The following is a 26,739-nucleotide window of genomic DNA, read 5'->3' as shown; positions in this document are numbered from 1 at the left end:
CTGAACTCCCAGCTTGGCTAGAAAACCGTGCCCCAGCTACTTGGCAGGAAGAGTCATCTTAAACCCACCCTTGTCTGATGACAAAGGACCTTTGGGGCATGGCTGGTACAGTGGTCAAGAGCTTGGCTGCTAACCGAAAGATCAGCAGTTCGAATCCACCAGGAGCTCTTTGGAAAACCTATGAGGCAGTTCTGTTCTGTTCTGTCCTATAGGGTTGTTATTAGTTGGAATCAATGGCAATGGGTTTGGTCTGGTTTTTTTTTGGTTTAACATCTGCTTGATAGCCAAGTGAAATACACCTGTTGTAGTCCAGATTCCCAAAGAATTTAAACAGGAATGTGAGTGTAAGTAGCTTATTTGAGATGGGGAGGAACCTCTGTAAGGGAGTGGGGAAATGACATGGGGAGGAGAAAGAGCCAGTAAAAGCTGTATTATCTAACCAGCTACCCCAGAGGACTAAAAAAAACTAAACTAAACCCATTGCCTTTAAGTTGATTCCAACTCACGATGACCCCACGTGTTACAGAGTAGAACTGCTCTATAGGGTTTTCTTGGCCGTAATCTTAACAGAAGCAGATCGCCAGGCCTGTCTTCCGCGGTGCCACTGGGTGGGTTCAGACCACTGACTTCCTAGGTTAGTAGTCAAGGGCAAACCATTTGCACCACTCATGACAGCTAGAACTTAATCCCACTGGGGACACTCTGGGAGCTAGTGTAGACCATGCCGGGTATTTATACAGCAATTCCCTGTCACTTACAAGTTGAAGGTTGCACGCAGGGAGTGTCAGTTTCCTGGTATGTCCTACTGCCGCTCAGGTGGGCGGAGTGGGCTTTGGCGGCCACAGAACACTGCTGTCGGAGGCTGGAAGTTGGCTGTGTGCCCTGAATCAGTGAGGGTAAGGGGGTACGTACAGGCAGGGTGTACTTCAGCACCCCATATCAAAATTCAAAAAATCACAGGCCGAAGCCTTCAGCTCTGCTTCGTTTAGTCCACTTAGTATGTTTGAAAATAAATATGAATTAACTGCCAACATTGTAGAATGGGGAAATTGCACATAAAAATCCCACTTCCAGTTTCTCTTGCAAAAAATTTGGCAGCCTTGGTGCACATTCCTGCTTGGCAGTCATCGGCCAGAGAGCAGCTGCAGTTGCCCCTTTTAGACGGGCAGCTAAGTTTGCCACCCTCTGTTCTAAATGTTTGCTGGAGCCCTGAACACTGTAAACACAGCACACCTGTATTTTCCATCTCTGCCTTCCAGAACTATGAAGTGGATTGCTCCATCTTCCCTATCTCCACCCTTTTAATTATTTCCAGCCTCTTATCAATGAAAGGAACCAAGAGACCAGCCCCACCAGACCTTAACCTGACCGCAGCGCCATTACAAGCCCTCCTTTTGCCAAGCTCGGATTTTTTTTTTTTTTTTTAAGACAAACTGTGTTTCACAAACTCAGGGCCATTGGGGGAAGCTAATGTTTCGCCTTCAATCCCTTAGCCCACTCTGTGAAGTTCCCATGTTCTTATTTTTTGGCCTCGTAAGCTTGCCTTGGAAACCCTGGTGGTGTAGTGGTTAAGTGCTACGGCTGCTAACCAAAGGGTCAGCAGTTCAAATCTGCCAGGCACTCCTTAGAAACTCTATGGGGCAGTTCTACTCTGTCCTAGAGGGTCGCTATGAGTCAGAATCAACTTGACGGCACTGGGTTTGGTTTTTGGTGTTTTAAGCTTGCCTTGTTTCCTTGTTCCTTAATGTACTCAGTGTTAACACTTGGCTTTTCTGGTAAGTCGTTAAATCCCCCCACCACGAACGCCAGCTCCCTGGTGTTTCACTGGAAGCCCTCTCAGCCCTCCAGGGAAGCCGGCACTGTTATTTATTGTTTTTGTTTCAAATCATTATTTAATCAAGAATGGAGGGAAAAAAAGGCAACCTCTCACTTACACTTCAAAATTTAATTTCAGCTGAATTCTGAGATCAAGAGGCAGCGCGGCCTAATAGGTTACAAAAATACAATCAAGAAGAGAATTCCAATTAAACTGAACAAGTCCATTTACTGAGCTTCAAATGGCCCCATGGAGAGAGATTGCTATAAATTTTTTTTTTTCCTTCCCGCCATATGGGGGACTGGAAATTCTCGTGTGAGCATGGAGCCGCATGGCAGAGCTTTAGCCAGAGGGTTCTGGTTATTCCTTTAAAAAAAAAAAAAAGAAGTTTGTTTTACAAAGACATTAAGTTTATTTTCCTCACTGTTGTTCATCTTCCTTTGCACAGTAATTAGGAAAACAGAAAAGATTAGATTGATTGACCTTTTCAGAGTTCATTTGAGAGGAGAGGAAGATGGGAAAGAGAGGGAGGCCCCCTGGGGATGGTGGGAAGTCTTTTCGGGTGGGGTCATCCCACAGGGTTGTGCATAGCTGTCAACCTTGGGTCAAGGGAGGTGGTCTGGCTTTCTCTTTATTTCCTTCCAGTGGGACTTGGAAGCGGGGAATGGCACCTTCAGGCTCACCCCTTCTCTGAAGCCTCTCTTGACAGCTCCCTGGTTCCCAAAGATTTTTACGTGGACCCATGTTAGACAAATTTTCACCAGCCCAAAGTGAAATGAGAAAAATAAGTTCAACATAATGAGTTTCACATCCAGCTAAATGCTTTTGATTTAAAGGCTCATCCTTTTCCTCTAAGGTCATGTCCTCCCTACCTCTTTGCGTGGTGAAATGTCTCTTTAGTGACAGAAAATGGAGGGGTTTTTTTTTTCCTTTGTTCTTGGCAACATTAAATGTTGATAAAACTATGTCAGTTCCCATTAAAAAAAAAAAGACACCTGAAATCCACAAGTCTCACACATCCTTTTTCTGCACTTTGGTTCTTCTTTCCTTTAAACTGCAATGAATGGCATTCAACCTCCCAGTTGAGCAAGAGCTCAAAGGCTTTTGTGGACTGTGCTAGAGCCCAGGTCAGAGGTCTGAAGCCCAAGGTCTCAGTCCTCACAATGGGCTGTCCCTTAGCCTCACGTTCCTTCTCTGTAAAAGGGGAACCATGATCCCTATCCTGCCTTTTTCCTGGGGTTATTGTGAGTTCACCTGAGATCTTGGATAAAATTAAGCTTTTTCAGGCCAGACACACTCCCAAAACATTACACCTGAGTTTATTTGGCATAATTTTAATAAAGCCACTGTGATGACAAATAACCTAGCAACTATGCTATATTCAGGATTATGTACCAAGCATTTGGCTGATTCTTCACATAAAGCCAAACTTTCATGAGGGTAAGAACTTCGTGAAGTTTGTCCACTGCTGTATGCCCAGTGCCTGGAACAGTGCCTGGCACATCAATGTTTTTTGAATGAATGGATGCCTTATCTCATTTCGTCCTCACAACAACCCTGTGAGGCCAGTATGCTTATTAGCCCAAGGTACAGATGAGAACTGAGGCTCAGAGACGTGAAATGTTGTAAGGGAGGTTATGTAAGTAAGCATGTGGACTCTGAGGTCAGACTTTCTGGGCTCAAATCCTAGTTTTTTCACTGAACGTCTGTCTTTTCTGAGCTGTAGTTTCCTCATAGTAAAGTGGGGATGTTAGTGGAAGCTCCCTTGAAGAGTTATTATAAGGAATCAATGAGATGATACACATAAAGAATTCAGCATAGCACCTCGCACATAGTAGGTGTGCCGTATTAATTATCTTTGCAGGTAGACAGGTAATAAATAGGGAATCAAGAATTGCAAAGCACCCAGATCTACCCCAAACCCAGGTCTTAATAACTACCTTTTATTGCCTTCTTCATTTTGCCAATTTCATGAGACCTTTTCCGGACCCTGTTTTGCTTTGTGCAGGCTTGTGTTGGCCAGGGGTTTGTGACAAGTATAGGCTGGGGACAGGAGAAGGGAAAAGGAGCCTGCCCTTCTCCTTGGTGCAGCTTCAGCCTTAATTAGCACCTCCCTGATTCCCTCTCCAGTCAGGGCAGGCTTGACAGCCCCATGCAATGCGGAGAGGCGATGGCTAAACTGTGGGGCCCCCAGCCTCTCCCTCACCCAATCCACCCTCAGTTCCAGCTGTCAGAGTGAGCTTCCTAGACAGAGAGCCACCATTCATACCAGTTCCCCTGCTTTCTAATTGGGTAGCCTTCATAAATCACTTCTCCTCTCTGAGCCTCAGTTTTCCCAATTGCAATAATAATTGCACCCACCTCAAAGAACTATTTTGAAGACCAAATGAGGACAAAAAAAAAAAAAAAAAAAGCTGTGTAAAGCAAGTGTCAGTGCTTGGCTTTTAGTGGTGTTTTCCCCCCTCCCTCTCTGTCAGCCAGCTGATGAACTCCTACCCATCCTCCAAAGCCCAGCTCAAATGTTCCCTCCTTTACAAAGCCTCTAAGACACCAAGACAACATTTTCTGGCTCTTCCTCGGTGGCTCCACTACACATTGTACCTACTTGTATTACTGCCAGGGGTGACATTCAAAATATTTAACGACTGGCTTAGTGTGGATACTGCCCATCAGAAGTGCACTTGACCTTGGCACTGAAGAGGTGTTAGGTGTTACACTTTAGTTGCTGGACTGCGAAAACATCCAGGAGGTCCCAAGGAGGGACAGATGGCTGGGTTGGCTGGGAAGTAGGTGGGATGGTGCTTATTTATCAACTTATGTTCAAGTATTCAAATATTTTGACAGCTGTATGAGGCACTGGTACTTATCAACTGAATCCCAGCCCCAAATACAAAGCTTATCACACTGCAGTGCAACATGCTGTTGACTACTAAACTCTGAGCTCCTGGATGTCAGGAAGAGTGTTTTATTCATCTCCCTATCCCCACAGTGGAGCTGGGGGGTGGGAGGTAGAAGATGAGGAACATGAGTGGGGCTGTGAAGGGTCCCTAAACTGTCTCCTTAGGACCCTCCATTTGGATTTGGGCTCTGACAGAGTGAGAGGGCTTCTGGTTACCTTGAGCTCACCAACTAGGATTTCAGTAAGCTACAACCCAAGTTTGCATATTCATATATGCAAATATACTCCCTTGATGCAGTATGGCTGTGCTGGATTTTTTGAAGAGCTATGCATATGAAATTCCTGCAGTCCAGTATGGCAGGAGCTCTGCAGAAAAGACCCTTCACGCTCGGGCTCCTGGTCACCTCCAGAGTCCCATCTCTCACCTAGCCAGACTGTGCAGTCTGGAAGTGCTGTGCTCTTTGTCACCTCCAAGTCTTTACATATGCTGGTCATTTCTCCCTCTCATTGGCTGACTCCGACTCATCCTTAATTTCTCAGTTAGTTGTCACTGTCTCTGTCCTAACCCTAACATCATTTCCCACTTGGTTACCTGGCATCTATCTCAACATCTCAGCATCAATTGCTGTATTATTATTTTACTCCCCCATTGGAAGGCAAGGGCTATTTCTTATTCACTGGGGTCTGAGAGCCAAGTCAGAACCCGTTATAGATGCTCAATCGATATTGGTAGACTTGAATCAATGACTGAGTGACGGATTCAATGAACATGACTTTGCTATTATTTTTAACAGAGAGCTTGGAAAAATCTTGGGGCCCCAGAAGTGACTCAGAGCCAGGACTCTTGGAAAATCTGGCACCTTCTTTCATCTCTGCCTTTGCGAGAGAGAAGATGAAAAAGAGCCTAGCGTGGTGTGCACTCAGAGGATCAGATTTTAGGGCATCGGATGCCTCCAAGAATCAGACAACCGTGAGTGGGGTACAGGTAGCCATTTGTGTTGCAGTTGTCTTTTAGAATGTAAAGCAGTGGGTCTGGGAAGCAGGGGCCCTAGCTCTAGTCCCAGCTCAGCCACTGACTTCGTCTGGAACTATGTTATTATTACTACTCGTATCACTACTATTACCACTGCTGCTACTACCGTTACCACTACTGTTATCATCACCATGGCTCAGTGGTAGAATTCTTATCTTCCATCTGGGAGATTTCAGTTCGATTCCTGGCCAATGCACTCCACGTGCAGCCAACCCTCATCTGTTAGCAGAGGCTTGGGTGTTGCCATAATGCTGAATTGGTTTTAGTGGAGCTTCCAGGCTAAGACAGACTAGGAAGAAAGGCCTGGCAATCTACTTCTGAAAAATCAGCCAGTGAGAACCCTACAATCACACTGGTCCAACCCTTTTGTGTATGGCATCGCTATGAGTCAAGGGCCAACTTGAAGGCAGCTAACAACATTAACATCACTACCATTACCACTGTTATTTCTACTGCTACTACTACTAGCAGCGAACATTATATGTATATATACATATATATATATATATTTTGCACATTGCTTGTTATATTCTAAAATTTTTACTTACATTAAGTCATTGAATCCTTATAACAATCTTATAAGGTAGGTTCTACTACTACCCCCATTTTGCAGATTTTAAGGAAACTGAGACACAGAAAGTTTATATAACTTGATCCAAGGTTCCACACTCGTAAAACCCAAGCCATAATCTGGAATGTTGTCCTCACAACACCTCCTAACACTTGCTGAGTCTTGCCCCTATGCCAAGTGCTGGGCTCAAGTTTACAACATTACTTTGTTTTTGTCCTAAGAACAAGCCTTTTGAAGAAGGGATTATGATTATCTGAGGAAACTGGCTCAAAAAAATTTACCCCAAGCTCAGTGCCAGAATTTGACTGCAATTCTGTCATCATCCTGTGATTTTAACAACTCTGCTGCCTTGTAAGTCATTTCTCTTCTGTGAATCTCTTTTTGATAATCAAGGCATTAAGTAACCCAGGTGAGCTTTTAAGGCCACTCCTTTCTAAGTATGAATAAACCCCTGCCTTGCAGCTCTTTTAATGGGAGCTAAGGCTATGGGGGACACTGAGGCATCTCACACCAAAGCCAGCAAGAACCTGTGTGTTTTAGGAAAGCAAACTACCAAAGCCAATTTGGAACCTCACCAGCTGGTGTGAAGGAAAAGACCCAGCTTTTTGCAACATCTTGACAGATATGGCCTTGTTAGGAAACCATCCCAGGTGGGTAGGAAAGTATAAGCCAGTTACTCCCAATGGCACTTTTTAGTAAAAGTCAGTTGGGGACGCCATATGGGCTGCCACAAATACCATGACCACAGAAACTGGGCTACCCTTACTAACTTAAAAACATTCTTCCACCTCTTATCGCTTATTTTAAAAGTTTACTTTTTACCTTTGCAACAATCTTCCTAGGAGACAAGTGTGATAATTATGCCCATTTTCCAGATTAGGAAGCTGAGGCTGGGAGAGAGAAAATTATTTGTCCATCTAAGCCAAGACTTGAACCCAGGCTTCTAGACTCTCTGCCACACAGGGAAGACCCCTTCTTAGGACATTCTGTCAAGGGAGAATGCAGTGAGCATTTGCCAGCTGCCAGTCCTCAGCACCTATGGGCATCTCTACAAAGGAGGTGTCTGGGGAGAGTTGTGGATGGTTCCAGATAGGCAGAGGATTTGGGCAAAATTAGACCTTAGTGATACAGGTGTGCTTTGATTGACGAAGGAGAATTTCCCAGAATGTACTGCAGATATAACCATTGTGTCAACTCTGTCTGACTGTTGTTTATCATCGCCTTCCCTTCCTGGACCTCCATCCAAGCACCCCTGAGCTTTTGCTTGCTTTCACCTCATCCTTTCTAAGAGAGCAGCTCGCTAAAGTTTTCAAGTTCACTTATAGCTAGAGACAGGTCCCTTCACAGCTATTGACAGCAACTGTAGGCTATGTCAGCATTGAATTGCTTCCTGTTTGTCTGTCTGTCCCTTTAGACTCTACAAAAGGCCTTCGCATACTTTGTCATACTTGGTATCTCCAGCATCCCCATATGGAAATGGTATTACTTCAAGTCTATCAATGAGAAAAACGAAGGTTCAAAGAGGTTAAGCAACTTGCCCAAAGTCACACAGCCAGGAAATGACAAAGCTAGGACTTGAATTCAGATCCAACTCCAAATCCCTTGCTCATGAAACTTCCTGGTGCGAAATCATATGAAGTCAAATTTGAGCTCCTCCTTTTGATCTGGGGGAGCATTGCGTGGTTCTTTTCAATGCCAGGTTGCTAAATCAGATTGCCGTGCTCTGTGGCTTTGACATAGATCTTGACCTCTTGGGGCCTTGATTTCTCTGTCCCATCTGTGGAAGGGACTACTGAGAGCAGTTGTGACCCTCAACTCCCCAAGACCTTGTGTGGACACATGAGAACACACAGGTCAAACGCTATGAGCTCCTTGGAGGAAAATCCTCACTCAAATTCAAGGTTGTGCTTATGGCTAAAATCAAATCCCAGCTGTCAATCAATGCTGGTAGCCAGCTGGCATAAAAGATGCAGACTAGTTTTAAAAGCTAGAGTACCTCTGTTATGCCAAAGACCCCCTCTTTTCTTTCCTCCCCAAAGAAACCTCCAGTGCTGTCTCACACATGTATTCCTGTGATGTCACTCTGGAGACCAGTATTTATTTTTCAACAGTCCCTGATGAAAATCCCAGGTATTTTCGTTTTTCCTCCCACCTCAAGTCCCCAAGCCAAGTGCTGCCAGAGACTGGCAAGTGACCATTTGGTTAATCAATACTGAGGTCTGAAGCCAGTGGTAAATTTTGCTCAAAACGGCATTGAAATGTATCATACCCTGCCCTGAACTGGTGCTTCCACCTCCCCCCAGGGTCGTGACCAGGGCGGGCAGAGAAGGCTGTGTGGAATACTTACTACACCCCTGGCTGACAGGAGGCTGAGCATCGGCAGAGGCTGGCTGGATGGATGGCTGGAACGGGCTTTGGGGCTGGCCTTGCAGAGGGTCTTGGAGCAGCGGCGAGTGTGTCTCCTGCGCGATTTCCGCTCTTCCTCAGGGGACCGGTTGCGGTGCCTGGGGGCAGGGGAGAGACACCTGAGGGCAGGGAGGTGGCTGAGGGACCAACAGGACCTGAGGATGACAGAGTGTGTGTTTGTATATGTTCATATGTGACTGTGTCCCTGGGAAGGTTTGTGTGTGTATGAAAGCTGTAGATGTATCCATCCACCCATTCAGCCATCCCTGTATCCTTCCTCCTTCCCTGCCTCCCTTCTTCCCTTCATCTATCTATCCATCTGTCCATTCATCCACCCAGCTGTCCACCCACCTATACATCCATCTATTCTTCCATTTGTTTATTCCACAAATGCTTATTTGTGTACCTGGCACTATTTTGGGAGTTGGGGACACAGCTGTGAAGAAGACAAACAAGGTCTCTGCCCTAATTTAGTTTAATGTCCTGTATGTACCTGTGAGATTGTGTGTGTCTAGGTGTGTCCATCTGTGAGTGTCTATAAGTGTGTATAGCTGTGTGTTGTATATATGACTTTGACATCTGCAAAACAGAGGCAGCCTATTGATTGCCACTGAAAACTTTGACAAAATGGCAGACAAAAACAACAGAGCTGCCTTCTGCGAATTTGTCAGTTCTAGATCTGGCTTCTCTGTCTGCTGTGGAAGCCAAAGGAATGCCTGCCTGACTCCTTGATAAGAGTGTATTTGGACTCTGTATATTCTGTTAGCTCTCTGAGCCACAGCAGTAATAAAAACAACACCTTATTGATTTGTATAATACTTATAAACCTCTCTTAAGGTGCTGTCACAGTCCTCTCCACAACTCAGACAGGGCAGGTATTACTTTCCCATTTCACAGATGAGGGAGCTGAGGCTCAGAGATGTTTAGGGACCTGCCTGAGGTCACATGGCTTGTAAGTGGTAGGTCCTGGGTCAAGGCAGAGTTTTCTGCTTCTGTAAGAACCGGTGCCTCTGATTCTTACTCTGGAGTGTCCTCTGCTCTGAGCCCTTCCAGATCATCTCTGTGCTGGGTGTGTGATCAGAGTGCCAGCTCTTGGTTTGCTCCCGTGTCTGCTGGAGTGTCCTGCAGCCCAACAGACCCTGGGGAGCTCAGGTGGCAACACTACCAGGAAACATAGCAGCAGAAGGAGGCTGTGATGCCAGCCATCTCTCTAACAGATAAGTTGTGGGGAAAGTAGAGCACAGTGCCATGAGGCATGTCTGCAAATAGGCCCTGCATGGTCCTCTGGCCCAGGCCATTAGGGGCTTAGCAGCCGGGAGCTGATAGAGCCTCGGGTGGAGGTGAAGGGCCCAGGCTGGGTCACACAGACCTGGGGCGCAATCCCACTTCTGCCACCCACATACTAGCTGTATGAACTTGGTTGGATCCCTTTGACCACCAGGACAGTTTTTCTAGCTGTAACGTGCCCATGATTCAGTTTAGTGTGTCAGTGCCCTCCAGGTAGAAACCGCAAGCAGCAAGCCTATTGTTAGACAAGCATGTTTACTGTCTGTTGCAACAAGGGAGAACACACACCGTAGAGAACCGTAGAGCATCTCTGTAAGAGGGGGTAAGGGTGTGTTATAGGATCTGGGCTTGTGTAACTGATTTGGGGAAGTTTTTAAGAGATTGGGGCTTTGTTCTGCAGTGGATACCATCAGAAAATGGGCATAATTTTTTGATTGGGTATCTTGATACATCTTATCTAGAAAGAGGGAAGAATAGACTGAGGCTAAGGCTGTAATGGACTCAAAGATACCAACAATTATGAAGATGGTGTAGAATTGGGTAACATGTCATTCTGTAATACATAAAGTAGCCAAGAATCAGAGCCGAATCAATGGCAATTTACAACAAGTCTGTAACTGGTAAAGAAGCAGCAATCTCTGAGGTTAGCTAGGGTAGGAGGCTATTTGTTCATTTTTGTGTTTTGGACAAAATTCTTGTTTTTGCCTGTGTTCAGACGTGATCATGAAGTGGTCTTGTTTTTTGTCTTGATCCATCCAGGTCAGAGTGGCCTTGTCTGATGGTGATGTTCTGTGGAATCGTTGATGCCCAGCAGGACCACTTAGGCCTTGCTCGTAGTACCAGGCCAGTTCCTGATGTCAGGGGCCACTTTTCTCTTTCTTAAGTACATTTCACACTTGGCTACCCATTCACATCACACAGGAAGATTTAAAAAATCTCAGTGCCCTGGTCCCACCTCATCCCAATTAAATTGGAATGTCTAGAGGGTGGGACGCAGGCATTGGTATTTTTTAAGACTTCCCAGGGGATCCCCAAGTGCAGACAAAGCAGAGAAGCACTAGTCTAACTCATGGTGTTATTGTGATATTAAGAGAGAAAATATATTTGAAATTGTAGCAGAGTGCCCAGCACAGGGTAGAATTTGGATAAATATTACCTATTCTTCTTTTTATTATTCTCATCCACGGGAGAACTGTCCTCTCTCAGGATGGGAGAGCCAATGTATCTGCACAGAGAGGGTTCAGGTTAGGAGAAAACTGACTGGGAAGAGCCTCAGTCCAGAGCCAGACTGCCCAGTTCCAATCCCAGTTCTACCACTTAGTAGCTATGTGACTTAGCGAGTTTCTTAACCTCCCTGTGCCTCAGTTTTTTTGTCTTTAAAATGGGGATATCAATGGTACCTACTTCAGAGGGTTGCAGAGAGGATAATGTGAGTTGATGTACGTAGAGCCCTTAGCACAGAGCTTATTGGCACTTCATGAGCATCCTGTGGTGGTCATGTTCCTATATTCATGGAGACAGCAAGTCCCCTTGTTTTCTGCAGTCCTTTCTCTGCAGGGAAGTGTGACAGATGCTCAGTGGAAACGGGACCATCCCTCTGCTGGGGGAGTGGCAGGACAGCAGAAGGCAGAGCCAATGGCAGTGGCTAGGGGAGGAGGCTCCGGGGAGTGAGGGTTACCTGCTCTCGCAGCTCGAGGACCGGGACTCCGAGCTCTGGGACCGTGAGTGGCAACGGTGATGGCGGTGGCGGTGAGATTTTCGGGGCCGGCTTCGAGATCTTGGGGGGTGGGGGGGTGGGAAGGAGCGAGTCAGAGGAGGAGACAGAGAGATTTTCATCTCATGACACACATTTTCCTCTTGTACCCAAGTCACCATCCCCCCAAAGTTATGCTCTCTCCCCCACCCTGCATCACCCCAGCTTCCTGCCTGAGTGTTCAGGGGTCTCTAAACAGGTGCAGTGAACACAGATGAGGGGCCTCTGGGGAAGTGTGGGTGACTCTGGGCCTCTTCATCAGCTGGAAGTGGCCCAGTGCAGACCATACCCTGGGCAGGATCTCCACCTCCACATGTCACTTCCCTCACCTGTGATGGGAGTGTGAATTTCAGACAGCTTCAGGGCCAGCCAAGTACCATAAAGGTGGGAATCAGCCAGGTGCTCAAAGATACAAAAGGAAGGGGTACTTTGCCTCCACAATATCGAGGTGCTGCTGGCTCTTGAAATTTTTCAAGTGAATGTGGAAATTCAGATTTTTTTTTTTATGAAATACTTGCATTTCAAATGGAAACTCATTAGAGGAAAAAAAAAAAGTGGGGCAAACAAAACACATTTTCAGAGTAAATTAGGCCTTTGGGCCACCAATTTGTAACCTCAGGCCTAGAAAATGAAGTCAAGATTCTTAGCACAGAGTCAAAAGCTTTTCAGAATGGGCTACAAACATCATCACCAATAAAAATTACAAATATAACTATCACAGCCTTCAGTATGGATCGCACCTCAACATAAGAAAAAAAATAAAGAAAGAAAGAAAACAAAAATCCTCACAACTGGGCCAATGATCAATATCATGATAAATGGAGAAAAGATTGAAGTTGTCAAGGATTTCATTTTACTTGGATCCACAATCAACAGCCGTGGAAGCAGCAGTCAAGAAATCAAAAGACACATTGCATTGGGTAAATCTGCTGCAAAGGACCTCTTTAAAGTGTTGAAGAGCAAAGATGTCACCTTGAGGACTAAGGTGCACCTGACCCAAGCCATGGTATTTTCAATCGCATCATATGCATGTGAAAGCTGGACAATGAATAAGGAAGACCAAAGAAGAATTGATGCCTTTGAATTGTGGTGCTGGCGAAGAATGTTGAATATACCATGGACTGCCAAAAGAATGAACAAATCTGTCTCAGAAGAAGTACAGCCAGAGTGCTCCCTAGAAGCAAGTATGGCGAGACTGCGTCTTTCATACTTTGGACATGTTGTCAGGAGGGATCAGTCCCTGGAGAAGGACATCATGCTTGGCAAAGTACAGGGTCAGTAGAAAAGAGGAAGACCCTCAACGAGGTGGATTGACACAGTGGCTGCAACAATGAGCTCAAGCATAACAACAATTTTAAGGATGGCTCAGGACCGGGCAGTGTTTTGTTCTGTTGTGCATAGGGTTGCTATGAGTTGGAACTGACTTGAGGGCACCTAACAACAACCTTTAACGAGGAAACCTTGGTGGTGTAGTGCTTAAGAGCTATGGCTGCTAACCAAATGGTCGGCAGTTCGAATCCCCCAGGTACTCCTTGGAAACCCTATGAGGCGGTTCTACTTTGCTATGAGTCAGAGTCAAGTCAACGGCAACAGTTTTTTTTTTTTTTTTTTTTTACCGTTAACAGTAATAACGGTGTTACTACAGGTTACTACCGCTACCTCTCTAAGTAATAATAATTCAGAAGTAGTAGTAGCAGCAGGAGAGGTGATGAAAGGATGTGCAGGGGATGTGAATGGCTTGGGCCAAGCCAGGAAGCCAGTGAGAGTTAGAGATAACTCTGTCAAGAGGAAGCCTGGTTATCCCAGTGAAGGACTCAGGGATTCTTCTAAAGTAATAATCATCAGATCATCCCCTCCCCTGCTTGAAACCTCCCCATTGTCCTCAGGTGCCTCAAGTGGAAACTGAGCTTGAAGGCACTAGCCCTCCAGCCTCATTGCTTGACAGCTTCTGCCCTGACATGGCAGCATCTTCTGCAAGACTGAGCTGTTTCTATTCTGCCTCACACGTTTCCCAGCGCAAGACGCCATCTTGATGATGCTGATGGTGACAGATAACCAGTATCTAACACTGTGTGCCAGGCCCTGGGTTCTAAGCATTTATAAAATGTGTCCTGAAAAGTACGAGAAGACCCCATTATTTCAGGTGGCCACTCTAACTTTGGGATCCCCAGGGTTTCAGAAGAGCAAAGTTTGAGAACCATTGTCTTAGACTCAAATTTAAGTGATGGGATAATACTGAGGCCCGTGAGGTGGGAATAACCAAACCCCTCCATAAATCCAGGTAGGTCTGCGTTTCCTCCTCCCCGTTCTTTCCTTGCCCCAGTTCTCCTACATGGGCCAGCACAGAGGGAACAGTGGGTGAGTACACCAGAGTTACATAAGCAACAGTTAAATTCATAGCGGTGAAGTGAGCAGTCAGTAAGTACACTGTGGCATTAAATATGCAGTGGTTACGTGTGTGGTGAGGGCAGTGGTGGTTCAGTGGTAGAATTCTCGTCTTCCATGCCAGAGACCCAGGTTCGATTCCCGGCCAATACACCTCATGCTCAGTCACCACCTGTCTGTCAGTGCAGCTTGTGTGTTACTATTGCGTATGGGGTCGTAATGCGACAGCTAACAACCAACAGTATTCCTTACAACAGCTTATGAAGTAGATTCTGTTTTCATTCCCATCTTACAGAGGAAGAAATTGGGGCACAGAGTTTCAACAACTTGCCTAGCCTGCAGCTTAGAATGTTACCTCCCCCATCACCCCTTCCTGCAGGCAGCCTCTTCTCACCACCAAGCCATCTTTCCAGCACCAAGTTCCCATAATGCCCTGGGCTTCCATCTGCCATTGCTGTGCTGAGACCTGTCTCATGTCCATTTCCTATGTGCCTCGGCATTGTGAGCTCCTTGAAACCAAAAGAGCGTCTGCTAATCTCAGTCTCTGAGCCCAGGACTGGGTGTACCACATATTAGGGCCTCACTGAGGGATGCTGAATAAAAAAGAGGCTAAATCAAAGGATTTGGCGAAAACGTTGTTGTTAGCTACTGTCTAAGTCGGCCCCTGACTCACGGTGACCCCAGACATGATAGAACAAAATGCTGCCTGGTCCTGAGTCATCCCCATGATGGGGTGCGGATCAGATCTTTGTGACCCATAGGTTTTCACTGGCTGATTGTCAGAAGATCACCAGACCTTTCTAGTCCATCTTATTCTAGAAGCTCTTCTGAAACCTGTTCGGCATCCTGACAACAAAAACCATCCTTTATTTCAGAAATGCCTTCTTTTGCTTCCTTTTCCTTCTCCTGACTCTTGTCCTTTGGCTTGTACGTCTTGCCTAACCTGCAACCTGCCTAAACTAAGCCTTTTTTTTTTTTTAATTGTACTTTAGGTGAAAGTTTATACCGCAAATTAGTTCCTCATTCAAAAATTTATACAGGAATTGTTTTGTGACATTGGTTGCAATCCTTGCAATGTGTCAGCACTTCCCCCCACCCCCTTTTATACCCTGGGTTCCCCGTGTCCATTCATTCAGGTTACCTATCCCTTCCTGCCTTCTAGCCTTTGCTTTTGGGCAGGTGTTGCCCATTTGGTCTCCTATACTTGATTGATCTAAGAAGCACATTCCTCTGGTGTGTTATTGTTTGTTTTATAAAAAGCCATAAACCAAACCCAGTGCCATCGAGTCGATTCCGACTCACAGCGACTCTATAGGACAGGGTAGGACTGCCCCCATAGAGTTTCCAAGGAGTGCCTAGCGGATTCGAACTGCCGACCCTTGGGTTAGCAGCCGTAGCACTTAACCGCTACGCCACCAGGGGCCCATCTAATCTTTGGCTGAAAGGTGGACTTCAGGAGTGGCTTCAGTTCTGAGTTAGCAGAGTGTCCGGTGGCTCTATTCTCGAGGGTTCCTCCAGTCTCTGCCAGACCAGTAAGTCCGGTCTGTTTTTGTGAATTTGAATTTTGTTCTACGTTTTCTCCCACTGTGTCTGAGACCTCTGTTGTGATCTTTGTCAGAGCAGTCAGTGGTGGTAGCCCAGGCACCATCTAGTTCTTCTGGGCTCAGGCTGGTGGAGGCTGTGGTTCATGTAGTCCATTAGTCCTTTGGACTACTGTTTTCTTCAACTTTGGTTTTCTTTATTCTCCTTTGCTTTGGACAGGATGACCCCAATAGATGCATCTTAGATGGCCACTCACAAGCTTTTAAGACCCCAGATGCTACTCACCAAAGTAGGATGTAGAACATTTTCTTTATGAGCTGTGTTAGTTATGCCAGTTGACCTGGATGTTCCCTGAGACCATGGTCCCCAGCGCTTAGCCCCAGTAACTCTCCCTCAAGGTGTTTGAATGTGTTTAGGAAGTGTCTATGACTTTGCCTTGGTCAAGGTGTAACCACCAAAGATTGTTATTTTCTGTGTGTAAACCTTTTCTTGGTTTTTTTATGATAATGGTCTCATATAATATTTGTCCTTTAATGATTGACTTATTTCAGTCAGCATAATGCCCTCCAGATTCATCCATGTTGTGAGATGTTCCCAGGATTCGTCGTTGTTCTTTATCCTTGCATAATATTCCATCGTGTATGTGTACCATAATTTGTTTATCCATTCATCTGTTGATAGGTGTTGAGGTTGTTTCCATTTTTTGCTATTGTGAATAATGCTGCAATGAACATGGGTGTACGTATATCTATTAGTGTGATGACTCTTATTTCTCTAGGATACATTCCTAGGAGTGGGATTGCTGGATCATAGGGTGTTTCTACTTCTAGCTTTTTTTAAGGAAGTGCCATGTAATTTTCCATAGTGGTTGTGGTATTTTACATTCCCACCAGCAGTGTGTAAGAGTTCTAATTCCCCTGCAGCCTCTCCAAAATGTTATTTTCTGGGATTATTATTATTATTTATTATTTGTTCCAGTAACTTCGAGGCCAGATGATCTCATGGTAGTTTTGATTTGCGTTTCTCTAATGGCTAATGATCGCGAGATTTTCCTCATGTGTCTGTTAGCCACCTGAATATCTTCTTTGGTGACGTGTTTGTTCATATCCTTTGCCCATTTTTAATTGGATTATTTGTCTTTTTGTTGTTGAGGTGTTGAAGTATTCTATAGATTTCAGAGATTAGACCGTGTCGATATGTTGTAGCCAAAAATTTTTTCCTTATCTGTAAATTCTCTTTTTACTCTTTTGGTGAAGTCTTTTGATAAGCGTAAGTGTTTAATTTTTAGAAGCTCCCAGTTACCTAGTTTATCTTCTGGTATTTGTGTATTGTTAGTTATGGTTTCTATTCTATTTACGCCATGTATTAGGGCCCCTAGCATTGTCCCTATTTTTTCTCCCATGAACTTTTTTGTTTTAGGTTTTATATTTGCTTCTTTGATCCATTTTGAGTTAGTTTTTGTGTGTGTTGTGAGTTATGGGTCCTGTTTCATTTTTTTTGTATAGATGGATATCCAGTTTTGTCAGCACCATTTGTTAAAAAGACTGTATTTTCCCCCATTTAATGGGCTTTGGTCCTTTGTCAAAGATGCAGCTCATGATAGGTGGGTAGATTTACATTTGGGTTCTAGATTCTGTCCCATTGGTCTCTGTACTAGTATCAGGCTGTTTTGACTACTGTGGCTGTATAGTATGTTCTGAGATCAGATAGTGTGACTCCTCCTACTTTGTTCTTTTTCTTCACTAATTCTTTGCTCATCTGGGGCTACTTTCCTTTCCATGTAGAATTGGTGATTAGTTTTTCCACCTTGTTAAGGAATGCTGTTGGTATTTGGATCAGGATTGCATCATATCTGTAGATCACTTTGAGTAGAATTATTTCACAATGTTGAGTCTTCCTACCCATGAGCATAGGACTTTTTTCCATTTGTATAGGTTTTTTTCTTGGTTCCTTGTGATAGTGTTTTGTAGTTTTCTTTGTATAGGTCTTTTATGTCCCTGGCTAGATTTATTCATAAGTATTTTATCTTTTTAGGGCCTATTATAAATGGTACTATTTTCCTGATTTCCTTTTCAAAGTTCTCTTTGTGGATGTGTAGAAATCCAGCTGAGTTTTGTATGTTGATATTATATCTTGCTACTCTGCTGAATCTGCTGGTTTTAGTAGTTTTCTTGTGTAATCTTTAGGGTTGTCTATCCAATCATGTGTGAATAGAGATAATTTTGCTTCTTCCTTTCCAATACCGACACCTTCTTTCTTTCTTTTTCCCTATTGCTCTAGCAAGGACTTTCAGCACAACATTAAATAGGAGTGGTAATAAAAGGAATCCTTGTCTCTTTCCCATTCTCAGGGGGGATGCTTTCAGCCTCTCTCCATTGTGAATGATGTTAGCTGTTGGTTTTGTGTACACCCAGAAGCCCTTTATTATGATGAGGAATTTCACTTCTGTTCCTATTTTATTGAGAGTTTTTGTCAGGAATGGATGTTGGACTTTACCAAACGCCTCTTCTGTGTTGATTGAGGTGATTATATGATTTTCTAATGTTGAACCATTGTGCATACCTGGTATGAATCCCACTTGGTTGTGGTATATTATTTTTTTTGATATGATGCTGAATTCTGTTGGCTAGAATTCTGTTAAGAATTTTTTGCATCTATATTCATGAGAGAGACTGATCTGTAATTTTTGCGTGTGTGATGTTTTTGCCTGGCTATGGTGTCATGGTTATGCTGGCTTCATAGAATGAATTCGGAAGTATTCCTTCCTTTTCTATGCTCTGAAATAGTTTCGGTAGTACTAGTGTAAGCTCTTCTCTGGTAGAATTCTCCAGTGAAGCCATCTGGGCCAGGGCTTTTTCTTGCTATTGTTGGCGGGAAGTTTTTTTTTTTTTTTTTTTTTTTAACCTCTTTAATCTCTTGTTACGGGTCTGTTCAGATTTTCTATCTCAGTTTGTGTTAGTTTAGGTAGGTAATGTGTTTCTAGAAATTTGTCCATTTCTTCTACCCATTGCTGTCGAGTTGATTCCGACTCATAATGGCTCTATAGGACAGAGTAGAACTGTCCCATAGGGTTTTCAAGGAGTGGCTAGTGGATTCAAACTGCCAACCTTTTGGTTAGCAGCCAAACTCTTAGCCACTGCACCACCAGGGCTCCCCACTTGTTGGTGTATAATTTTTCATAGTATTCTATGATGACCCTTTCAGTTGGGTCTGTTGTAATGTCCCCCATCTCATTTCTTATTTGGGTTATTTGCTTCATCTCCTGTTTTTCTTTTGTCAGCCTGGCCAGTAGTTTGTCTATTATGTTGATCTTTTCAGAGGACCAACTTTTGGGCTTGTTGATTCTTTCTATTGTTTTTCTATTCACTATTTCATTTATTTTTGCTGTAATCTTTATTATTTCCTTTCTTCTGGTGCCTCTGGGCCTCTTTTGCTATTCTCTATTTGTTAATGTTATAGGGCTAACATTTTTATTTTGGTTTGTTCTTTGATATGTGCATTTATTGCTATAAATTGACCTCTGAGCACTGCCTTTGCTGTGTCATAAAGGTTTTGTTATGCTTTGTTTTCATTCTTATTTAATACTAGGAATTTTTTATTCCCTCTTTGATTTCTTCTATTACCTAGTGGTTTTTAAGTAAGGTGTTATTCAGTTTCCATGTATTTTTATTTTTTTTCCTTGTTCTTCCTGTTTTTGATTTCTACTTTCATGGTGTTGTGATCAAAGAGAATGCTTTGTATCATTTCGATGTTCTGGATTTTATTGAGGGTTGCTTTGTGGCCTAAGATGTAGTCTATTCTGGAGAATGTTCCATGTGTGTTGGAAAAGAATATATACTTTGATACTGTTGGATAGAGCGTTCTATATATGTCTGTGAGGCTGAGTTGGTTGATTTTGGCCTTTAGATCTTTTGTATCTTCGTTAAATTTCCTTCTAGAAGTTCTATCCTGTACCAAGGGTGGTGTGTTGAAGTCTCCTACTATTGCTGTGGAACTGTTTCTCTTTTCAGTGCTGTTAGAGTGTGTGTTTTGGAGCCTTGTTGTTGGGCGCGTAGATATTTATTAAGGTTATATCTTCTTGTCAGGGAAACCCTGGTGGCATAAGAGTTTGGCTGCTAACTGAAAGGTCAGCAGTTCAAATCCCCCAGGTGCTCCTTGGAAACCATATGAGGTAGTTCTGCTCTGTCCTATAGGGTTGCTGTGAGTCGGAATCGACTTGACGGCAGTGGGGTCTTGTTGGCTTGCCCCTTCAATCATTACATAATGTCCTTCCTTGTCTTTGTGGTTGATTTTGCCTTGCAGTCTATTTTATCTGCGATTAGTATTGCCACTCCAGCCCTTTTTTGGTTACAGTTTGTCTGATATTTTTCCATCTTTTGATTTTTAATGTATTTATGTCTTTGTGTCTAAGATGTGTTTCTTGTAGACAGCATGTTGATGGTTTTGTTTTTTGTTTTTTATCCTTCTGCCACTGTCTGTCTCTTTATGGGTGCATTTAAGCCATTTACATTTGGTGTGATTATCGACAGGTATGAGTTTATTACTGTCATATTGTTGTGCTTTTTTTTTTTTTTTTTTTTTGTGGTGCTGATGTTTTCTTTGTTCCCCTTACTTGTCTGTGCTGAGTTCCTTTTGCTTGTGGATTTTGTTCTTACAGATTTTTTGTTTACTGAGGCTTTGTTCTTATTCTGATGAGTAGGTTTGTTAACTTTCTTTGTGATTACCTTGAAATTGATATCGCCTTGACTTCCTCTTCATTTGAAAGTTCTATAATTACACCGTTTATTCCCTCCTTTATTGTTGTGATGTTGTCTTCTTTACAGATTGATGTCTGTTTCCCTGTTTCAAGTGTTTTAGCTTTGTTTTATTATTTCAAGTACTTTACCTAGGTTGGTACCTGCCTGATGCTATCCTGTGTCCCAGACTCTGGATGTTGTCTGATGTTATTGGTTCTCTAACCAAAGGACTTCCTTTAATAATTCTTCCATTCAGTGTTTGATCTAGTTCTATATCCCTTCATCTGAAATTTCGGGTTCCACGATTGACATTCGTATTTGTTTTACTTAGTTTTTCAGGTCTTTGCTGCAGAGGGACGGCATGGTCGGTCTGTCTATGGTGCCATGTTGGCTCTGCCTCACCTAAGCCTTTCTTATCCCCTGTGAGAAATTTCTAGGACACACCCACCTCTTGGCACCGGGGAGGGGCCCTCCTTGCTGTCTTCACACTCAAACAGGCAATCCTTGTCTCAGTGATTATCCTTCCTCATGCTCTTGGTTGTGGACCCTTCCCTGCATTGGTGGTTGCCTATACGGGGCCCTCCTGGACAAGTAGGAGCCCTGGTGGCTAAATGGTTAAATGCTTGGCTGGTAACTATAAGGTCAGTGGTTTGAACCCACCCAGCAGCTCCATAGGAGGAAGACCTGGCAATCTGCTCTCTTAAAGATTACAGCCTAGAAAACCCTATAGAGCAGTTCTATTCTGTCACATGGGTCACTGTGAGTTGGAATTGACTCAACAGTACCCAACAATAACGCCGGACAAGTGGTGCTGAGACCTCTGAGAAGATGTACTCTGTCTGTGATTAGAGTGAAAGTACACTCAATAGATATGATCAATATTTGTCTCTTGGCTTGAATTGAACAAGCCTGATGACCCAGAAGTAGTTCTCTGAGCAGACACAAGGCTCCATTGCTTCGTTCTGGAGCATTCACCAGCCCCCTGTGCTGGTGGATGAAATGCCCTCCTTCACACTGACCTTGGGTAAAGAGACCTTTTGGGGCAGCAGAGCTGGGTGGCCTCCCTTTTATCTCTCCCCAGCAGCTGACTGCTTTTTATCCCATTGCCTTTGATCCTCACTTTAGAAGCTTCTTGGCGGGAGATAAAATATTAGCTGATTGGAAAACACAGGCACTAACATTTACAGGGTATAAAGTAGGTGGGTTATAGCCAAATTTACTTTTAATTTGGTTGGGAACTGAACTCCACAGGCAGCACTAGCTGATCTAAATTTCTGCTACCAGCTATAAACCCTGAAACAGCTGGGGCCCCAAGACTGGGGATGGAGCTTCACCAAGATCTCCACATTGTAAGACTTAGTTGCCAGGGCATGGGTTCATACATTTGCCCACACATGTGCACGCATGGGATTGCACCCACCATAGCTTCCATGCACACACAGCACACATATATGCACTGTAAAAACCAGCACACGAGCCCTATACACAGGCTGCACACAGACAAACAGTGCACACGCAGAGTACAGAATTCACACACACTGCCCATGTAGTACACCTACGTGCACACCCTTCACACTCATGCTCACATAAGCACAAGCATACACAGTGCATTCCTGTGAATACATATACCACGTACATGCAGTGTCTGCCTACGTTGTATACATTTGTACACACAGTGCACATAAATGTTTACATGATGTAGAAATGGACAATTTATAATGTGCACGCTACACATACGTACACCATACATATATATACAATGCACACACAACATACACAGAATTCGCGTAGGCACGCCAGCACACACACACACACAACTTTCATGCACGTATAACCATATGCATGCACAAACACACAGATATACAGCCGCGTGCACTCATGCAGACCTAAGCCCACAATTGCAAGTACACAGAGTTCTGTCTTCTCTCTCTCCCACTCACCTGCCCACTTCTCTTTTTCCCTGTTTATTTGGCAACTCCGACACTCTGGCTTTTAAGAGGCCACATTCCCCACCTCCCCAACCTCCCAAACCTGGATAGTGCGCTCTGGGTGGTATCTACTTACTGTTTTTTGTGCCTCCTCTCTTCCTTTCTTTTGCTTTTGGGGCTAGAGGAGCTAAACGAGAAATGGCCAATTAATTGAAAGATGTGAAATTCCAGTTAAAGATCAAAATAAACAAGTAGCTTAAATGCTTAACATACTGCAGGCCAAATACAGGCAGTTTTGGCATGGACACTGATCATTGCCCAAGACCACAAAGGTTACTGCCAGCTTTTACACCCTGCTGGTTCAGTTCAGGTCACCAGCTCATAACATATGCTGAGAATGGGGGTGCTGATGAGGCCAAGTTTGGCTTTGTAGGTTAATAATAACAGTAGGAATAAAGGTAATAATATTATCTGCTAGTTATGAGGCTCTACTATGTGCTGAGCACACTGCTAAATACTTTACGTCAACAATCTCCTTTTATCCTCCCTACGGGTATTTGTTGTTGTTGAGTCAGTTCCAATTCATAGCTACCGTATGTACAATTGAACAAAACATTGCCCAGTCCTGCACCAACCTCACAACTGATGCTGTGTTTGAGCCCATTGTTGCAGCCACTGTGTCAATCCATCTTGTCGCAAGTCTTCCTCTTTTTCACTCACCCTCTACTTTACCTCTATGGGTGTAGGTACATTTGAATAAGCTCTCACTTATACAGATGTGAAAACTGAACCTCAACTGGGTTAAGTAACTTGCCCAGCATCACACAGGTAGAACAGGGATGTGGCCCCAGAGATAGGCCCCTGGAGCCCGTGATTTTGACTGCTCAATCAGTTTATAAAAGAAGAGGATAGAATATCCTGGCAACTATGTTGAAGCTTCACAAATCTTGGCAGATTCTGAAATCGTTCTGTCCGTGAATATTCAAGTGTCTTTTTGTTTGTTTTTGGTGAGAGGGTCTGGACAATGATGATTCGGGGTCCCAGCGTGATTACGGGGTGAGCCCCAGTGGGCAAACGCTAATTAGTAATTCAAGCCAGACTGGCCTCAGTGAGTCATTAAGAACCCATTACTGCCCGAAGTCCTGGGAACAAAAATTTATTTCATCAAACTGCAGTCACACCATGACATGACCACAGATGATGTCTCCCTGTCTGAGACTCAACCTGGGCAGTGGAAGAGCTCAGACCACACTAGAAGACGTGAGTTCAAGTCTCAGCTCTGACGCTTAATGGTTGTATGATGATGGGCAAGTTACCTATACTCGGTGAGGCCTGGCTGCTTTAACTGTGAAGTGGGGACACTGCTCAGGCTACTGAGATAAGTGAATGGATAACATTGGTGATCAATGTCTGCTTGTTAAGTGAATAAAAGAAAGGGCTTTGCACACTGCTCTAGATGCAGCCATTGTTATTTAAGAAGCTGCTGTCACCCTCTGGGGCTGCCCTGACCCTCAGCCTGACAGACTTGGGTTTGAATTGTGGCTCTGCCTCCTTCTGGCAGTATGTCTATGGACATACCTGTCTCATCTCCTATCTGGGTCTCAGTTTCTTCATCTGTAAAGTGGGAATGACACAGGATAGCACAGTGGTTAAGAGCTACGGCTGCTAACCAAAAGGTTGGCAGTTCAAATCCACCAGGCGCTCCTTGGAAACTCTATGGGGCAGTTTTACTCTGTCCTGTAGGGTCACTATGGGTCAGAATTGACTCAACGGTGACAGGTTTGGTTTTTTGGTTTTGGGTAGCAGGGATTAAATGAACACATGCGTGCATGGAAAAGGCTTAGTGCAGGGTTCGGCTTATGGTGAGTACCCAATAGGTGGTGGCTTTATTTGTGTTCTCCCAGTGTTTCTAATATACTAGGACTTGGGCTCTGTCCCTTGGCCAGGATTTAAGAAGGCTTTGGCCAAGAGACATATGGGTCATGTAATGCTGGAGGGGCTGAGGATGTTTACCAACAAGGTGGGTGGGGCTGGTTCATCTCTACATGCTTCAAGGTACTCAATCCAAGATTTCAGTCAATGGTCAAACAGACTGTAGCAGGGGTAGTGAGACTTTCTAGGAGAGGCACTGGCACATACTGGTCCAGGAACAACCACCTGAACTGATAGAAGTTGAAAGCTGGCCTGGAACTTACAGGGAAACCAGACCATACCTTCATTTTGGAAGTGGTAAAACTGAAGCTCAGGAAGGGGTGTACCCAAAAACATCTGCAGAGATGGAGACTGAGAGCTGACCCTGTAAGCTGCCCAAAGGCTGCCAAAAGCCTGGTTGAGAAAGCTGAAGCAAGCAGCCAGAGGTAACAAGATTCTTACCTGTGCCTTCTCTTCTTGGAGAATGACCTGGTTAAAGAAACAAAAAGGGAGAAAGGAAGGAGGGAAGAGAGGAAGGGAGAAATATGAGTTTGACGTTTCTTCTCCTGGGATGAATGTATCAGTGTGATTGTGATTAGGCTCCATGGAGGTGGGGACACCTCGCCAATCCTCCTCTCCATTTAGGATTCGAGGAATATGAGGATCCATCAGCTCTCCATTCCTTGGTGTAGGCCAATGTGTCCAAATGGCTGCTGGTGGGGAAATTGGCCCGGTGAAGACAGAGCTTTTGATTATACAGAGGAACTGGAAAACAGGAGTTTCATACTGCAAAATCTACTTTTAAAATGTTGGCTTGGCCCATATTCCACAAATTTGAGCCCTCTGGTATATATCCTTCTAGGTTTTTTTTTTTTTTTTTTTGGTCAACATGCATATGTGTGTGTGTGTGGTGGACCCCTTTTAGAATGTGTGTCCAGTTCACAGTAATCCTTTAATACTGTCCCCATCTCCCTGCCTACAAGGGTGGATAATTGTAGTGGTCATGCATTACAGCATGACCCTGCCCTCTAAGGCATACTTGGACCAATAGGAGAATCCCTTCCTTGAGAATATGGAATAAAGAACAAGGCAGAGATTCAGTTCTCCTTGTAGCAAGACCTGCAACGTTAGATGGGAGCAGGCTGCAGCCACGTCCCGGCACGTGGACTAGGAAACGGAGAACTGCATCTCCTGCATGGTTCCGTAAACTCTCCATTCCTTGGTTCTAGTACCTCACTGAGGCCTGGCTGGTCCCTGAGCAGTCCTGTCTCCTTGTAATAAAGTCCTCCTCATGGCTTGAGCTAGCCTCAGTGAGCCTCTGGTCCTTGCAACTAGAGCCCTTACTTACACAAAGTACAAAGAAATAACAATAAATAGGCAAATATTTTACATAAATGAGATGATATACTTCCAAATGATCTTTTGGCACCGCCTACCCTACCTGGGTGTATCCCTATTTGAAGAAGAGGAAAAACAATACCTGTGTCGCTTATGCTTCTTGGAATTTTTCTTCTTCTTTTTCTTGACAGGCGATGGGCTATATGATGGGGACCTGTCAGGGGAGGGGAGACATGCTTCAGAGGGAGGTTCTCAAAGGTCAGGGCTGTTTTCAAAGAGATACTTGGCCTTCCCCATGTAGAGTCTCATCTCTTTCAGTAACACACACCAAGGATAAATCTAGTACCGGCATTAACTTGCATTTGTTTTCAACATTATCGTGTGCTTTATATACATTACCACTACCCATCTGTCAGCATGCTGTACTCTGGTGGCTTGCATGGTGCTATGATGCTGGAAGCTATGCCACTTGTGTTTCAAATACCCACAGGGTCACCCATAGTGGAGAGGTTTCAGCAGAGCTCTCAGACCATGACAGACCAGGAAGAAAGGCATGGTGATCTACTTCCTAAAAATCAACCAGTGAAAACCCTATGGATCACAACAGAACACTACCTGACTTGCTTGCTTTAGACATGCCACCAGGAGGAGTCAATTGCTGGAGGTAAACATCATGTTGGGTGAAGTAGAGGGCCATTGAGGGTTTGGGAGACTCTCGGTGAGAGGGATTGGCATAACAGGTGCAACAGTGGATTTGAACATGCTGGTAGTTGTGAGGATGACACAGGACCAGGCAACATTTCATTCTATTATACATAAGGTTGCCATGAGTCAGAGTCAACTTGATGGCAGCTCTCTGTCTATCTCTATGTGTACTCTCTCATTTAATCATCTCACACACTTGTTCAAAAAAAACCAAACCACACACTTGTTCACGCACAGTAGGGATAATCACTACCCTCCTTTTAAAGACAAGGAAAGGAGGTTCAGAGAGGTGAAGTAATTTGCCCAAAGTCACACAGCTAGGGAAAAGACAAGCTGGGATTTAAACTGAGTTCTCTCCAATATCAAAACATATTAAAAAAAAAAAAAAAAAAAACAGGACAAGATGGTTCCAGTAGGCATCCAAAATAA

General features: G+C 44.2%; 1 protein-coding gene across 1 annotated transcript in view; it reads right to left on the bottom strand.

Moving 5' to 3' along the window:
* SRRM4 (serine/arginine repetitive matrix 4) overlaps positions 1-26,739 on the bottom strand; it is a 194,814-nt gene that overhangs the window by 15,525 nt on the left and 152,550 nt on the right. Inside the window, exons 4-8 of the mRNA XM_049865443.1 lie at positions 25,748-25,819; positions 24,730-24,756; positions 22,493-22,543; positions 11,691-11,789; positions 8,667-8,823 (exon numbers count right to left, since the gene is read on the bottom strand). Coding sequence (XP_049721400.1) covers positions 8,667-8,823; positions 11,691-11,789; positions 22,493-22,543; positions 24,730-24,756; positions 25,748-25,819 — 406 coding nt within the window. The remainder of the gene's footprint in view (positions 1-8,666; positions 8,824-11,690; positions 11,790-22,492; positions 22,544-24,729; positions 24,757-25,747; positions 25,820-26,739) is intronic.

Source organism: Elephas maximus, chromosome 22 (genome assembly GCF_024166365.1).
Source record: "Elephas maximus indicus isolate mEleMax1 chromosome 22, mEleMax1 primary haplotype, whole genome shotgun sequence".
Lineage (NCBI taxonomy): Eukaryota > Metazoa > Chordata > Mammalia > Proboscidea > Elephantidae > Elephas > Elephas maximus.
The sequence above is the reverse complement of the archived record's forward strand: the minus strand, read 5'-3'. Positions and strand labels throughout refer to the sequence as shown.